Raw genomic sequence first — 19,215 nt, forward strand, 5'->3', positions numbered from 1 at the left:
TGTGTGTCTGTGTGTGTGTGTGTGTGTGTGTGTGTGTGTGTCTGTGTGTGTGTGTGTGTGTGCGTCTGTGTGTGTGTGTCTGTGTGTGTGTGTGTGTGTGTGCGTCTGTGTGTGTGTGTGTGTCTTTGTGGTGTTGAAAGACTCCAGGTGATGCAGACGAACTGGACCGGGACACAGTCTGCTGTTTTCATTAAGTGAATTATTATCCCAGAAAAATGTGAACGAATTTCAAGGATTCTGCACATTTAGCTTCCCTCCTTCCTTCCTTTCCTCCTTCCTTCCTTCCTTCCTTTCCTCCTTCCTTCCTTACTCATACGTTAGATGGCGGAGGAGACAGATGTTGAGCTGATGGAGGGAGTGGCTCCTGGATGCATTTCAGCGCCTCGTCCATTTTGTAAAGTGGAGAGCAGAATCCATCCAGTCCGGCCGGTGATGGACACTGAGTGTTAGCATTAGCGTCTTTAGCTACCTCTGTAATCAGTGGCTCAATTGGCTTACATTATCCCTGCTTTCTCTCTCACACACACACACACACACACACACACACACACACACTCATGCAGGAGCTAAACATAGCGCTCGTCTGATGCTGCAGATCAGAGAAGAAGAGTGGATGAAGTGAAGGCAGAGCAGACCGGGCCGGTCTTAATCTGAAGATGGTTACTATAGGACTAAAAAGAGCGGTCCTGGTTCAGACAGGAGGAGTCCGAGCTGCTCCTCGATTGGACAGCTGAAAAACCTCCTGATGAGGCGTTTGATGCGCAGGTCTGATTACTGGTTGAGCAAAAGTTAAAACACAATTTCCACATAGTGGCGCCACTGTTTTGCTCTGTCCAATGGGAGGAGCCCCTTGCCCCACTGTCTCAGTTTCGGGTTCACAAGATCTCAGGAGAACTACAAGATCACGGGGGAACATACGATCAGGAGTCTGAGGTTTAAGGTGTTTTATTTTGAAATTGACCAGATGCTCTGTGCATTCCCTTGACTGACTTCCTGTCCGGCTCGATCTTCTCTGTCCAGCTTGCAGCGATCTCTGTGAAAAACAGACTTGATGCTCATTTGAAACAGATCACAGCAGAGTGGCGCCGCTAGCACGCTCCAAGTAGGCGGCCCGGTTTCCAATCCGACTTGCTGCTACTTTTCCCATGGCTTCCAACTCTATCCACTGTCCTTTCAGAATAAAGGCATGAAAGCCCAAAAAGATAAATCTTTAAAAAAAGATAGCCAACCTTCTCCTTTTAGTAAAGCTGCCTTTAATTAAACAGCTTTAATACGATTTTAAACTTTTACTCTGCACTGTAATTATTATTTTTTTTAACTTTTTAACTTCTTTTTTATTAATTTAATTTTTATTATTTTTATTTGAATATTTTCAGATTTAATAATTTCAGTGATTTTTAAATGTTCTATTTGAATGTTTCTTTTCTTTCCTCTGTCATGATGCTCTTGTCTTGTGTGAAGCATTTTGAATCGCCTTGTTGTTGAAATGTGCGACATGAATAAACTTGCCTTAGTTGAAAGTTACTTCATTGAGTTTTGGAGTCAGCCTCAAGTGGACACTTGAGGAACTGCAGTTTTTTACACTTCCTGTCTGGCTTCATATTTCAAAACCAGAGGTTACCACTTGTTCAAACTTGACGGGTATTCGTTCAAGCTGCACAAGTGTTTGATGTCATGATGAAAAATCTTCTTATTAATAGATGTGATTTTTATTTTACATTAATGTGTTCTTCCTCCTCTGTGACAGGCCCAGCTGCAGCATCCCTCATCATGACTAAAGAGGAGAACCTGGAGGTGCAGGAGAAGGAGAGGCACGACCGAGAGGAGCAGGAGGAGGGCAGGGTCCAGAAGGAGGAGGAGGAGGTGCTGACGGAGGAGGAGGAAGAAGAGGAGGAGAAAGAGGAGGATGAAGATGAGGAGTACGGGCTAGAGGAGGAGAGGGAGGGGGAGGGCGAGGAGAGGGCGGAGGTGGACGACGAAGACGAGGACGAGCAGGAGGAGGAGCGGGAGGAGAGAGAGGAGAGGGAGGAAGACGAGGAGCATCTGACCGGCAGGGAGCAGGAGGCCGAGCAGGAGCAGGAACCGCTGTCCGTGTCTCAGTACCAGAGTCCGGTCCACGAGCCGCGCCGCAGAGCCATGGTGCACCCCTCCGCCCAGGCCCCTCTGCCCCAGGACTACAGTGAGTCATACCACCTTAAATACACACTGTAACACCACCTTTAATACCACACACACACACATCATACCACCTTAAATACACACTGTAACACCACCTTTAATACCACACACACACATCATACCACCTTAAATACACACTGTAACACCACCTTTAATACCACACACACACATCATACCACCTTAAATACACACTGTAACACCACCTTTAATACCACACACACACACATCATACCACCTTAAATACACACTGTAACACCACCTTTAATACCACACACACACATCATACCACCTTAAATACACACTGTAACACCACCTTTAATACCACACACACACATCATACCACCTTAAATACACACTGTAACACCACCTTTAATACCACACACACACATCATACCACCTTAAATACACACTGTAACACCACCTTTAATACCACACACACACACATCATACCACCTTAAATACACACTGTAACACCACCTTTAATACCACACACACACATCATACCACCTTAAATACACACTGTAACACCACCTTTAATACCACACACACACATCATACCACCTTAAATACACACTGTAACACCACCTTTAATACCACACACACACACATCATACCACCTTAAATACACACTGTAACACCACCTTTAATACCACACACACATCATACCACCTTAAATACACACTGTAACACCACCTTTAATACCACACACACACACACACACACACACACATCATACCACCTTAAATACACACTGTAACACCACCTTTAACACCACACACACACATCATACCACCTTAAATACACACTGTAACACCACCTTTAATACCACACACACACACACACATCATACCACCTTAAATACACACTGTAACACCACCTTTAATACAACACACACATCATACCACCTTAAATACACACTGTAACACCACCTTTAATACCACACACACACATCATACCACCTTAAATACACACTGTAACACCACCTTTAATACCACACACACACATCATACCACCTTAAATACACACTGTAACACCACCTTTAATACCACACACACACATCATACCACCTTAAATACACACTGTAACACCACCTTTAATACAACACACACATCATACCACCTTAAATACACACTGTAACACCACCTTTAATACCACACACACATCATACCACCTTAAATACACACTGTAACACCACCTTTAATACCACACACACACACACATCATACCACCTTAAATACACACTGTAACACCACCTTTAATACCACACACACACATCATACCACCTTAAATACACACTGTAACACCACCTTTAATACCACACACACACACACATCATACCACCTTAAATACACACTGTAACACCACCTTTAATACCACACACACACATCATACCACCTTAAATACACACTGTAACACCACCTTTAATACCACACACACACACACACACACATCATACCACCTTAAATACACACTGTAACACCACCTTTAATACAACACACACATCATACCACCTTAAATACACACTGTAACACCACCTTTAATACCACACACACACATCATACCACCTTAAATACACACTGTAACACCACCTTTAATACCACACACACACATCATACCACCTTAAATACACACTGTAACACCACCTTTAATACCACACACACACATCATACCACCTTAAATACACACTGTAACACCACCTTTAATACCACACACACACACATCATACCACCTTAAATACACACTGTAACACCACCTTTAATACCACACACACACATCATACCACCTTAAATACACACTGTAACACCACCTTTAATACCACACACACACATCATACCACCTTAAATACACACTGTAACACCACCTTTAATACCACACACACACACATCATACCACCTTAAATACACACTGTAACACCACCTTTAATACCACACACACACATCATACCACCTTAAATACACACTGTAACACCACCTTTAATACCACACACACACACATCATACCACCTTAAATACACACTGTAACACCACCTTTAATACAACACACACATCATACCACCTTAAATACACACTGTAACACCACCTTTAATACCACACACACACATCATACCACCTTAAATACACACTGTAACACCACCTTTAATACCACACACACACATCATACCACCTTAAATACACACTGTAACACCACCTTTAATACCACACACACACATCATACCACCTTAAATACACACTGTAACACCACCTTTAATACCACACACACACACATCATACCACCTTAAATACACACTGTAACACCACCTTTAATACCACACACACATCATACCACCTTAAATACACACTGTAACACCACCTTTAATACCACACACACACACACACACACACACATCATACCACCTTAAATACACACTGTAACACCACCTTTAACACCACACACACACATCATACCACCTTAAATACACACTGTAACACCACCTTTAATACCACACACACACACACACACATCATACCACCTTAAATACACACTGTAACACCACCTTTAATACAACACACACATCATACCACCTTAAATACACACTGTAACACCACCTTTAATACCACACACACACATCATACCACCTTAAATACACACTGTAACACCACCTTTAATACCACACACACACATCATACCACCTTAAATACACACTGTAACACCACCTTTAATACCACACACACACATCATACCACCTTAAATACACACTGTAACACCACCTTTAATACAACACACACATCATACCACCTTAAATACACACTGTAACACCACCTTTAATACCACACACACACACACATCATACCACCTTAAATACACACTGTAACACCACCTTTAATACCACACACACACATCATACCACCTTAAATACACACTGTAACACCACCTTTAATACCACACACACACATCATACCACCTTAAATACACACTGTAACACCACCTTTAATACCACACACACACATCATACCACCTTAAATACACACTGTAACACCACCTTTAATACCACACACACACACATCATACCACCTTAAATACACACTGTAACACCACCTTTAATACCACACACACACACATCATACCACCTTAAATACACACTGTAACACCACCTTTAATACCACACACACACACATCATACCACCTTAAATACACACTGTAACACCACCTTTAATACCACACACATACATCATACCACCTTAAATACACACTGTAACACCACCTTTAATACCACACACACACATCATACCACCTTAAATACACACTGTAACACCACCTTTAATACCACACACACACATCATACCACCTTAAATACACACTGTAACACCACCTTTAATACCACACACACACATCATACCACCTTAAATACACACTGTAACACCACCTTTAATACCACACACACATCATACCACCTTAAATACACACTGTAACACCACCTTTAATACCACACACACACATCATACCACCTTAAATACACACTGTAACACCACCTTTAATACAACACACACATCATACCACCTTAAATACACACTGTAACACCACCTTTAATACCACACACACACATCATACCACCTTAAATACACACTGTAACACCACCTTTAATACCACACACACACACACATCATACCACCTTAAATACACACTGTAACACCACCTTTAATACCACACACACACATCATACCACCTTAAATACACACTGTAACACCACCTTTAATACCACACACACACATCATACCACCTTAAATACACACTGTAACACCACCTTTAATACCACACACACACATCATACCACCTTAAATACACACTGTAACACCACCTTTAATACCACACACACACACATCATACCACCTTAAATACACACTGTAACACCACCTTTAATACCACACACACACACATCATACCACCTTAAATACACACTGTAACACCACCTTTAATACCACACACACACACATCATACCACCTTAAATACACACTGTAACACCACCTTTAATACCACACACACACACATCATACCACCTTAAATACACACTGTAACACCACCTTTAATACCACACACACACATCATACCACCTTAAATACACACTGTAACACCACCTTTAATACCACACACACACATCATACCACCTTAAATACACACTGTAACACCACCTTTAATACCACACACACACACATCATACCACCTTAAATACACACTGTAACACCACCTTTAATACCACACACACACATCATACCACCTTAAATACACACTGTAACACCACCTTTAATACCACACACACACACATCATACCACCTTAAATACACACTGTAACACCACCTTTAATACCACACACATACATCATACCACCTTAAATACACACTGTAACACCACCTTTAATACCACACACACACATCATACCACCTTAAATACACACTGTAACACCACCTTTAATACCACACACACACATCATACCACCTTAAATACACACTGTAACACCACCTTTAATACCACACACACACATCATACCACCTTAAATACACACTGTAACACCACCTTTAATACCACACACACATCATACCACCTTAAATACACACTGTAACACCACCTTTAATACCACACACACACATCATACCACCTTAAATACACACTGTAACACCACCTTTAATACAACACACACATCATACCACCTTAAATACACACTGTAACACCACCTTTAATACCACACACACACATCATACCACCTTAAATACACACTGTAACACCACCTTTAATACAACACACACATCATACCACCTTAAATACACACTGTAACACCACCTTTAATACCACACACACACATCATACCACCTTAAATACACACTGTAACACCACCTTTAATACCACACACACACACACATCATACCACCTTAAATACACACTGTAACACCACCTTTAATACCACACACACACATCATACCACCTTAAATACACACTGTAACACCACCTTTAATACCACACACACACATCATACCACCTTAAATACACACTGTAACACCACCTTTAATACCACACACACACATCATACCACCTTAAATACACACTGTAACACCACCTTTAATACCACACACACACACATCATACCACCTTAAATACACACTGTAACACCACCTTTAATACCACACACACACACATCATACCACCTTAAATACACACTGTAACACCACCTTTAATACCACACACACACACATCATACCACCTTAAATACACACTGTAACACCACCTTTAATACCACACACACACACATCATACCACCTTAAATACACACTGTAACACCACCTTTAATACCACACACACACATCATACCACCTTAAATACACACTGTAACACCACCTTTAATACCACACACACACATCATACCACCTTAAATACACACTGTAACACCACCTTTAATACCACACACACACACATCATACCACCTTAAATACACACTGTAACACCACCTTTAATACCACACACACACATCATACCACCTTAAATACACACTGTAACACCACCTTTAATACCACACACACACATCATTGATATTTCTGGTCGATGTTTTGTTCAAATCACTGTTGAAAATTGGAGGATCAATAAAGTTCAGCCTCTGATTCCCATTAAAACACACAACACAAAACAGTGAAGTGAAGAAACATCTGCAGAATCTCTAAGAGGACACACACAGATATACAAAACACACACACACACACACACACACAGAGAGTATGCATGCAGAGAAAATTGGAGTCATAAACAGCAGAGGATTGTCGGTGCATAAAGTTTGTATCATTTTGAACGATCAATAGGTTTAAAAAGCTCTGAAATGACTGCTGAATGTCTGACAGGGTGATCGGTATTCATGAGACAAACTCAGGGTCGACCAACTCCATTATAAACTCTGTGTGTGTGTGTGTGTGTGTGTGTGTGTGTGTGTGTGTGTGTGTGTGTGTGTGTGTGTGTGTGTGTGTGTGTGTGTGTGTGTGTGTGTGTGTGTGTGTGTGTGTGTGTGTGTGTGTGTGTGTGTGACCCTCTCCGTGCAGCAGTGAATACAGAGCAGTTCTCCTCCGCCTGACTGACAATTTTCAGTCCTCACTAAATGTGAAACTGAACTTTGTTTCTACAAGTTTAATCTGAATATTTATGACGATTTCTTACATTAACATTTGTGAGAGTCTTGCTACGAGGATTCTGATTGAATTTCTTGCTTTTAGGCAGCAAAGTGTCGCTATTTTGACAGATTTTTGTATGAGAATCAGGAGAGGTAATGTGTTGAACACCTGATCTTTTTGCTTATTTTTCTTCCTTGCTTGTTTTTTATTCCAGAGATACAGAATCAGGGTTCAATTTAAACAATTATTGTTATTGGAAGGGTTCTGGTTCATGCTTGTAGTCTGAGTGCTTTGGTCCACAAACGTTTTAACCGAGAGGGAGCATGTTTAAATGATGAAGTGGGGGGGGGGGTCCAAGTGTGGCGCCTTGAGGTACACCATTATTGGGGAACGGGAGCTGCTGATGGTGACAGACTGTTTTCTGTTTGAGAGGTAGCATTGAAACCAAGAGAGAGCTATTGTTGTGGTGTCGAGGTGGTGAGATAGGCGGTTGAGGAGGACGGCGTGGGAGATTGTGTCAAAGGATGGCAAGAGGTCGAGGAGAATAAGTAAACTGATGTGACACAAATTGACAGCAGTGAAAGGGTCATTCGTGTCATTTGAAGAGTTCTGGTTTGTGTTTGTAGTCTGAGTGTTTTTGTTCAGAAACGTTTCAAACAAGATGGAGCATGTAAATTATAAAGAGGGGGGGGGGGACAAGTATGGAGCCTTGAGGCACACCATGTTTGGCTGGAGATGGGTGGGAGCGGGATTTTCTGATGGTGACGGACTGTTTTCTGTTTGAGAGGTAGCATTGAAACCAAGAGAGAGCTATTCCGGCGATGCCTATATATGGAGGTTGAGGAGGACGGCGTGGGAGATCATGTCAAAGGCTGGGAAGAGGTCGAGGAGAATAAATATACCGATGTGACTAGAATCTGCAGAGGTGAGGAGGTCGTTGGTGATTTTGTTTGGGGCGGCCTCTGTGCTTAGACGATCCTGCATAACTCTAACTCCAGTCTTGCTTCTCAAGTTGCTAGTCGTTCTGTTAACAAATAAAACCCATGGACATTTTTCAGAAGCCCATTATAGCTAACTGCTGCTTTCACTGGAAGCCCTAGAAAGTTCTCTCTACAGATCCCAGAGGCTGTATCGTCATCAGATAATGTCCGATGAGTTCTGAGATTGTTGTTTCACCTCCCGCTTATCAATTGTCCAATCACTTTCACCAAAGTCTTTCAGAAGCTCATTGATTGAGTGGTGAAATAATACTAAGTTCACAGAGTCTCAACATCCCTTCAATGTGTTTACAAAGGAACACAACAGTTTAAAATGATTTCCCACTCTGAGTCTGACTGTGGACAAAAAAACTGGGGCTGTCTGAATAACTTAACGGACTCCTGAGCCGCTGACAGTTCAGTGAAGTGACGTTTGTTGTCGAGGTGATTCGAGTCACTCAGTGAAATGAAATCCGCCCTCAGAGCTCAGACTGCCGAGCTGGCAGGAAGAGAAAGTGCAAAGCTCACAGGTTACTTCTGATTTAGAAGAAGAAGAAGAATTTATACTTTATTGATCCCGCGAGGGGAAATTCGTTTTTTACACTCTGTCTAGTAAACATGCTACACAAACATGAACTGAAATACACACACATGCACAAACAGGATCCTATGGACATGCACTAATGGAGAGGTCTCAGAGTGAGGGGGCTGCCCTACGGCGGGCGCTCCTGAGCTTGTGGGGGGGGGGGGGTTAGGTGCCTTGCTCAAGGGCACCTCGGCAGTGCTCAGGAAGTGGCCTGGCACCTCTCCAGCTACCAGACCAATTTCCGGACTTGGTCCGTGCCGGGACTTGAACCGGCGACCTTCCGATTCCCAACCCAAGTCCCTACAGACTGAGCTACTGCCGCCCACAATGAGGGTGGCTGAAACTTTTCGGCCTCAACGTCTTGCCTGATCCGCTGTTTTCTGTTCTTCCAAAACTTTTCCTCCATTCTTTCCCTGTGTGTCAATCTTCCCTCTTTCCAGTCCTGTTCGGGTGTTAACTCTAACATTTCTTATCTCCGTCTGTCTCCAGCCTTCACCTTCTTTGACCCAAATGACCCGGCCTGTTTGGAGATCCTCATGGATCCTCAGACCACGATCCCGGAGCTGTTCGCTATCGTGCGTCAGTGGGTTCCCCAGGTGCAGCACAAGATCGACATCATCGGCAACGAGGTGAGAACACAGCAACACCAACACATCAAAACGTTTCCTGTGGCAGGGGATCTTACAATGCAAGCATGTCAACAAACATGAAGAAGTCCTGTCTGTTTTTACAAACTGTTTGCCAATAAAGAAAGGTTTGAAAGTTAGACATTGTGTGGGAGTTTGCCTGTAACTTTAAAATGTTGTTTTGGGATCACAGATATCGATATTATTTGATTATTACTCGAATCTTATCTAAGATTAAAATTCTGGTGATGTGACAAAACCTACTAGAGGTCTCACAGGAACACAAAGGTTATATTTATTGCAGTAGATTGCTTTCTTCAAGGCTGCCAGACTCTGTTGCCAAAAAGTCAAAATGTATCTCACCAAACAGAGTCCCTCTGCACCTTTAAGAAAAAGCTAAAGACCCAGCTCTTTCATGAATACCTACTAACTTAATGATGATGGTCTCCATATTATTGATGATGATGATGGTAATGACGATGGTTTTTGTTTGATAACGACGACTTATAAGATGGTTTCTATACTGATTAGAGCTCTCAAGAACTGCCCTCAATGTTGTGCTTTGCCTCTGGTCACTTCCTGTCAGCACCTGTGTGTCCAATCAGACTCAAAGCTGATCGTTTGCTCTTACTGACATTGTTCCCTTTTTTCTAGATCCTTGTTTGTGTTGTTCTTACTCTCTGATGTACGTCGCTTTGGATAAAAGAGTCTGATAAGAGAATTGTAGAATTGTACAAACAGAAGTCGCTTGTCTCCTGCTGCATCTGTTGGTTAGGTTTATTTGTTATGGGTGTGTTCAAGTGTGTTAGTACACACTCAAAGAGTCAAACAGTGGCATATCAGCAACTCCCGTGTTCTGAGACGTAGAATTACTCTTTCATCCATGAACTTTGGTGGCTTTGAACGGTGAGATGTCACAGTTGTTTGATAAAACAGCATTTTGTCCTTAAAATTTTGGTTTCCTCTGTAGGGATCCACGATGTAATGTTGTCAGACATTTTAAGTGAACTCAACTTTATTGACACAATTTTTGTGTCACAAGTTTATTTTTTTAAAGGATACCGTTGCGACCTTTGATGCTTGTTTTGTGATTGCCAATTCAAGCAATCTACCGGAGTAATTCCCAAACCTTTTATACCTGCTGAAAGTCCAACTCAGATCTCAACTCTCTCTGAGGACAACGGCAGGTTGAAGTAATATGATAAACATAAGTGGAGAGAAAGACTTTCAGCTCCTCATGGTAATGCTTCCAAAATACAAAAGATTATGCAAAAGTCCTAAATCTCAAATCAAGTCAAGTCTCAAGTCTTTGTCACATTTGTTTGCAACTAAAGTGTGACACGAGTCCAAGTCTGGAACTGAAGTCCTCATCTCTGTTGTTTAGACCCCAAAATATGGAAATGTAAATGTGGGCATTTCCCTTTAAATGTATTTAAGATGGTCACCAGCATATTTAATCTCTGTGGTTCGTTGCCAGTTAGCTTGGTGCCTACAGCTAATGTTTATGCTAACTAAAAAAAGCTAACAGCTAGTTTACAATCAAGCTAGGACTGCAGGTCTCACTCTCTCTCTTTGTCGTCTTGTGTCTCAAACAGTCGACCAGTTGTGTTAAACTGCCTGAATACGGCCCTGCTCTAGTTGTTCTGGCATGGAGCCCGAAACCACACTCAGTTGTCATTGTCACATTGACCCAGATTCAACCCTCATGATACACACACACACACACACACACACACACACACACACACACACACAGTACACGGACACAGATAATGAACAATGAAAGACCCCTGAGCTGCGTGGAGCTGGTATTAAAGCTGTAAGAGAGAAGCCTTACACATTTTGTTCTGTGTGAGACATGCATCATTATCCAAATGTATTATTATTAAAAAATAAAAACAAACAGGAGAGAAAGCTGCTTTAATAAAGCTGCTAAACAGGCTGGTAATTATTAAACCCTAAAAAGGTTTAACCATGCGGTTAGCTCCTGTGTTAAAAAATGAATCCATTGCAAGATGTGCAAAAAACTGCAGTTCCTTTAGTGTCCACTTGAGGCTGAAGCCAAAGACTCTGCATTAGGTCTCATTTATTACTGCCCTTTTTTTTTACAGCAGATCGTGTTTACAGCCTGGAACAAGAAATGAATTTGGCATCAATAGCTCATCTTTTATAATCGTACACATTGTACAGGGGTTGCATTTTTAAAATAACTTATCCCAAGAGTTATTCATAAACGCGGATAATATTCAATAAATCAAAAATAATTAGCACAAACAAGCTCCATCTCCACAGTATCTAAAGGACAGTACAACCCCCAGAACAGGGTCTTGATTTAGTCCCTGGTCTCTGCTGTGGCAACACATTGATTTCCTGCAAACGGTCCTGGTCCCTGACGTAAAGTTCCTGCAGTCTAACATTTCACCTCTGGATGCATCATCTCAGTTAAACTAAGACTACCAAAACTTAACTAAAACAAAACATTAAAAAGAAGAGATTCTTTAAGTGCTGGCAGCGCTCACAATCTTAGCACCTCTCACTGGCGCTAACTGTTGCTAGGTTACGAGAGTCAGCACACTACTGCTGCGTCTCTCGATACGGTTTGTTTTATATAGCTTTTTTAAGATGCTTAATATTCTGCCACCAAAACTTAGCGTAAAGTAATCGTGTCCTGGCATCAGCAGCAGCAGATCGGATTAGTCAGGATAGTTTCTCTTTCGGCCATTGTTGTTGACGAAGCTGATATCAGAAGTCCCGCCCCTTCTTGATTTTGATTAGTCAGTGAGGGAGTTGTGACATTGACAGGTGAAGCGGTTTTCTTAAAGTTGATATTTTTTTCAGCTTAGAGCGCAACAATAAAAATCAGCTGACACGGGCCCTCGACTTCTCATACTTTACATTTTTCAGAGGTGAGTCCTCACAATGTCAGTAATACGAGTACACACAGACACGGTGACATTGACCCAGTTAAAATGGCTGCATCGATTTGAAAAGAGAGAGAGAGTGTGGTGCAGAGAAAGAGAGAGTGAGAGAGATGTAGAGTCAATGAGGCTCGACCATGACTCAGCAGGAAGCTGACTCAGCCTGCAGGAATAAAAAACAAGGAGCTGACAGTGACTCAGAAAGAAGCTGAAAGATGGATTCAAGTGTCACATTTCTTACCAGGTGTTCACCAACTGCAAACCTCTTTTTTTTTAAATATCATAACTTTTACTTTTACATTTTTCTGGCCATAATTTATGTAAATAACATCACACATAATTTACGAGATATCACAGAGAACTGAAGTGAAACAACCTCTTTAATCAGCAAAAATTACAAATTCACAAGTCCAAAGTTCATAAATCCACTCCCTCATTTCAGCTGTTTTTGATTGGATTAGAATAGAAAAACTGGGAGAGAGAGAGAGAGAGAGAGAGAGAGAGAGAGAGAGTTAGTGGGGAGTGACATGCTGGAAAGGAGCCACAGACCGGACTTGAACCTAGGCCGTCCGCTTAGAGGACTTTAGCGTCTGTACATGATGCCACCCTAACCGCTAGGCCATCTGAAGCTTTGCATGATGTTGCAGCTCAAAAAACTCCTTATTAATCTGACACTCATTTCAGTTCTGGCCTGAAACGGTTAATTTCAGCTACTGTCTCTTTAAGGCCCCCCTCTCCCTCGTGCCCACTTTCTTCTGATTGGCCAGCTCTGTGGAGACCTTCCTTGGGAGGGCTGAACGCTGCAGGGCTGCCAGGGGAGGGCTGCTCTCCAGTGCTGGGAGAAGAGAGTCTATGTAAGAGGTTCCAGCGGCTCACGTAGAGGCTTGAAGCCGTCTGGTGAAATTCTTGGTTTCATATCGGGGAACTATGGAGGGATTTACAGAACGAGGCGTTTAGCGCCCTCTGCAGACTCATCCTGGGATTACTCCAACATACGATTACCTCATGATCTGAAACTTCCTGCATTGTTACACTTTGTGTGAGTTTTAAAACGTAGATCAGCATAAAAGACATTTCCAAGAATCCCTCAGATGACCTGAGGATGAACACTTTGATGAGACGGTAAATGTTGTGTTTTTGACGTCGTGCTCTTTGTGTCTGTCTTGTTTTTTCAGATCCTGAAGCGAGGCTGCCATGTGAACGACCGCGACGGCCTGACCGACATGACGCTGCTGCACTACAGCTGTAAGGCCGGCGCTCATGGAGTCGGTAAGATGTTTGTTAACTCTGCAGAGTCCCTCTGCACCTTTAAGAAAAAGCTAAAGACCCAGCTCTTTCATGAATACCTACTAACTTAATGATGATGGTCTCCATATTATTGATGATGATGATGGTAATGACGATGGTTTTTGTTTGATAACGACGACTTATAAGATGGTTTCTATACTGATTAGAGCTCTCAAGAACTGCCCTCAATGTTGTGCTTTGCCTCTGCTCACTTCCTGTCAGCACCTGTGTGTCCAATCAGACTCAAAGCTGATCGTTTGCTCTTACTGACATTGTTCCCTTTTTTCTAGATCCTTGCTTGTGTTGTTCTTACTCTCTGATGTACGTCACTTTGGATAAAAGAGTCTGATAAGAGAATTGTAGAACTCATTGATTTCATAGTTTGGTGACTGACAGAATATGTGTTTGTGTTTGTTTGGTGAAACAAACATTCAAGCCTTCAGCGTCTCTCATTTTCATCGTCTTTACGTCTGCAGGCGACCCGTCGGCCGCCCTGCGTCTCACCAGTCAGCTGATCTCTCTGGGCGCCGACGTCAGTCTGAGGAGCCGCTGGACCAACATGAACGCTCTGCACTACGCCGCGTACTTCGACGTCCCAGAACTGATCCGAATCCTGCTGAAAGCGGCTAAACCCAGAGGTACGCACACTTTGACAGAATCAATCACACACACACACACACACACGAAGGAAACGAGTGCTTTCTCATCCTGCTCTCATTTTTTGTGTCCACAGTGTTGAACTCCACCTGCAGTGATTTTCATTACGGCACGGCTCTCCACATCGCCGCCTCCAACCTCTGTCTGGGGGCGGTCAAATGTCTGCTGGAGCACGGAGCAAACCCCAGCGTCCGGGTAAAAAAAAACGCCTTTCATTTCCTGTTTGTGATTTCTGCCCCAGAATATGTAAAGTAAGGTCTGAAGTTCCCCTTCAAATACTCACACTCGTTTGTGATTGAGCTCACTGAATCAAAGTTTTCACTCTCTGCAGAATGATAAGAGCCAGGTCCCGGGCGACGTGGTCCCCGACCCGATGGACATGAGTCTGGACAAGGCGGAGGCGGCTATGGTGGCCAAAGAGCTGAAGCAGCTGCTGCTGGACGCCGTCCCTCTGAGCTGTAACCTCCCCAGAGCCACGCTGCCAAACTACGACAACATCCCCGGAAACCTGATGCTGTCCTCCCTGGGGATGAAGCTGGGCGAGCGCGTGCTGCTCGACGACATGAAGGTCAGAGGAGCACTTAGGAGGAATATTTAGAAGATAGAGGATAATGGTTTTCACTCTGAGCGTAAAGGGTGCTCGTAAGAGTGTACGGACAACACAATGTTTTACCCTCCTGTTCCTATAAAGTTAGGACGATGTGTGAAATATAAACAACATAAGGCTCAATGACGACAGTAATCATAAACCAGATCCAGAAACGCCTTCCCCGAGTCCGAGCTTTAAAATGGACTGAGGCGAAGAAGAAAACCGTCCTGAAACCTGACGGATTGAAATGTGAAATTCTGAATCTCCGATCTGTTGGGCGACAGAGGACGATCCCGCTCCTCTTTGACCCCGAGAACAGGGCGTCCATTTTAATTTAATTTAATTTAATTTTAATTTTAATTTTAATTTTAATTTTAATTTTAATTTTAATTTTAGTTTTAATTTTAATTTGTGTGATGTAATAAAAAACCTGCTGAGATCTGAGTTTTTGCAGTGCAGTAAGAGTCCTTCTCTTCTGCACACTTTTAGATGTTTAAACATGCACAAGAATAAAAGACAGTTTTGCAGCTCTACACCTTCTCGGTGGTGCGTTCTTGCAGGACGGATGAAAAGTTTTGTGTGCTGTGGGCTGTGTGGCTGTCATGGCCGCCGCGATGTTCTGAACAGTGTGTTCTCACTGTGTCGCTCTCTGTAGCTCCAGAGAGACCCGAGCAGAGACGACAGCCAGCCTGAAAACCTCAAACAGGTCGGTTGGAGCGGGGCGCCGGCTGGATGATAGACTAACTGAGCTGAGTCACTGCTCTGACAGCACACTCTCCTCCAAACAAAACCTGTTTACCTTCCCTCCATCTGCAGCCCCCCCTCTCCCTCTTCCCTTCATAACCCCCCCCCCCCCCCCCAGCAGCAGACTCACTGACTCTCTAACCCCCTCAAAAGTTCTTCTGCAGTCGTGTTTTACAGATGTCTAACAGAGTTCTTTCCTCTCTCAGACCGGCACGCTGAGGTTCTGTGGGACTACAGAGTTCGCCAGCGGTCAGTGGGTCGGCGTGGAGCTCGACGAGCCGGAGGGGAAAAACGACGGCAGCGTGGGAGGCGTCCGCTACTTCATCTGCCCTCCTAAGCTCGGTAACAGCCGCCGCAATGATGCCTTCAAGCAGAAGACCTGAATCCCTGTAAAGGCTAGAGTATTTGTTTGTGGGGCAGTGCAGTTTGAAGGAATGAATATGTAATAATAATAATATGTAAAGCTAGGAACATAACGTTAGAGAACATGTTTGTTTCCCTACAGAAGCCAAACGATTTGATGCTTTTTTAGTTTTAGTTTAGTTTATTTGCACATTTTTTGAAAGAAGAGTCAAACAGAAAAATAAAACAAATAAAAAATAAAACACATGTGCAGGTGAGGTAGAAACCCATGAGGGCTCATCTCAAAACCTCACCTGAAGAGATTAAACAAAGTTAAAATAAAATACAGTAAAAATAACAAAGTAAGAATATTTACTATCACAAATAAAATTTACCCCAATTGAAAATGACATAAAATAGAATAGAAAAACAGAGCAAAACAGGACATACAGTATGTAGACAATATAACAAAGTCAGGACAATTCACTATTCACTACAAATCTTTCTGACATCAACACATTTCTGAGTCTCAATTTGTATTTTAGAAAAAGACAAAAAATCATTAAGTAAATAAAGATGCATTTAATATTTTATTAAATCTACAGCAAAGCCAAGATGGAGTATGATAACACTCAGGAACCTTTTGATCGCGCTTGAATCTGATGGAGCTGCTGGATTCAGAGATAAGAGGGACTCCACTGTTTAAGCCCCTTCAATCCATTTAGGTGCATAAATTATTAACGGTAAAGACTTGTTACATTCCCCGAGATGGCGAGGGGATGAGGGGAGTAAGAATAAAAATAAAACCCAGGGAAAAGAAGGAGGACAGAAACAGAAACTAAAACATCAGCCCATGTTTACATGTTACTTTCGGCTCAGTGAGTTTTTCCTCCTCTGCTGCTCTTTAGGGATTTTCGCTCCCGTGTCAAAGATTTCCAAAGCAATGGATCAGGCACCTTCCTCCGTCACCTCCACACCACGGACCCCCCGCTTGGATCTGGCCTCCCGCCTCGCCAGACGGACCAAGAAGGAGAAAGAGAAGAAGGAGAAGGAGAGAGAGAAAGGTAACACGGCTCTAAAGTTCACGCTGGATTCATTAAATAGAATAGAATTCCTTTATTGATCCCAAACTAGGAAATCGTGGTGTTACAGCAGCAGGTTATCATGAGGTGTGGTATGTGGTAAATGTGAAATAACAATATCAATATAGGGGGTTAAAACGTCATGTACATGTATCAGCCGAGTGACGTTACAGTCTCGGCAAGAATTTCGTAATGCCTTGTGGATTTCTCGAACTGGACAATTGAACGCCAATATCAAAGACTGAGCTCCTTGTTATCCCATCCAGTCCCTCTGTTCAACCACAGATCAACATCCAGCCTGGTACAACCAAACTCATGTCCACCCTAACCCTAAGTCTGCAGGAGCCTGGATGTCATGATTAATGACCAGCTAACATTTAAGGCTCACATGGCCTTGATTGCGTCCTGCACAGCTCCTGGTTCAGGCTCTTGTGATATCATGCATTAACCATTGCCAGCTCCCTCCTGGCAGGTCTTCCTACCTGCACTATCAAACCCCTGCAGATGATCCAAAACGCAGCAGTGTGACTCGTCTTCAACCTCCCCAAATCAGCACATGTCACTCAGCTGTTCATCTCCCTCCTCTAGCTCCCAATTACTGCTCCCATCAAATTAGTTTCATTTAAAGTCTTTATATGTGATTTTTCACCCTTAAATGTAGAAATCAAGTATCTCCCCTGAAAATAACTGTGTGAGTCATGACTGTCTACAATGGGTGTAACACCCGAGTCCCACTGTCTGTGATGTTTTCAGAGTTTTCAGAGTCATATCTTCACTTTGTTTACATCGCCCGGACGGCCGGCTGACTCCTCCCCTCGTGTATAAAAGTTGTTTAATTGAGGGACTAGAGAAAAGAAGAATAACATACTGTACTCACTGCTTAACTGTGTTTCTAGATCACGCTCATTTCAGGTAAATTTACATGCAGTGTGAAGATACGAGCATAATAAAGATCGCTAGCATTAGCATGCTAACACAACAATGCAGCGAGAGTTGTTTTGGTTTCATGCTGGTGCTCAAGGGCGACATCTGCTGGATCAAAAAATCACATATAAAGCCTTTAAGTATTGAATTAGGATAGTGAAATGATTGTGTGTACATTGTCT

General features: G+C 42.7%; 1 protein-coding gene across 2 annotated transcripts in view; it reads left to right on the forward strand.

Annotated features, from left to right (window-relative positions):
• clip3 (CAP-GLY domain containing linker protein 3) overlaps positions 1-19,215 on the forward strand; it is a 32,883-nt gene that overhangs the window by 6,114 nt on the left and 7,554 nt on the right. Inside the window, exons 2-10 of one of the 2 annotated variants that reach the window (XM_061047274.1) lie at positions 1,748-2,179; positions 10,354-10,493; positions 14,584-14,677; positions 15,172-15,333; positions 15,429-15,547; positions 15,684-15,920; positions 16,597-16,647; positions 16,892-17,027; positions 17,936-18,091. In XM_061047274.1, coding sequence (XP_060903257.1) covers positions 1,771-2,179; positions 10,354-10,493; positions 14,584-14,677; positions 15,172-15,333; positions 15,429-15,547; positions 15,684-15,920; positions 16,597-16,647; positions 16,892-17,027; positions 17,936-18,091 — 1,504 coding nt within the window. In that variant the 5' untranslated portion in view covers positions 1,748-1,770. The remainder of the gene's footprint in view (positions 1-1,747; positions 2,180-10,353; positions 10,494-14,583; positions 14,678-15,171; positions 15,334-15,428; positions 15,548-15,683; positions 15,921-16,596; positions 16,648-16,891; positions 17,028-17,935; positions 18,092-19,215) is intronic. The other variant, XM_061047275.1, reaches the window with a different exon arrangement.

This window comes from Labrus mixtus, chromosome 9 (assembly GCF_963584025.1).
Source record: "Labrus mixtus chromosome 9, fLabMix1.1, whole genome shotgun sequence".
NCBI lineage: Eukaryota > Metazoa > Chordata > Actinopteri > Labriformes > Labridae > Labrus > Labrus mixtus.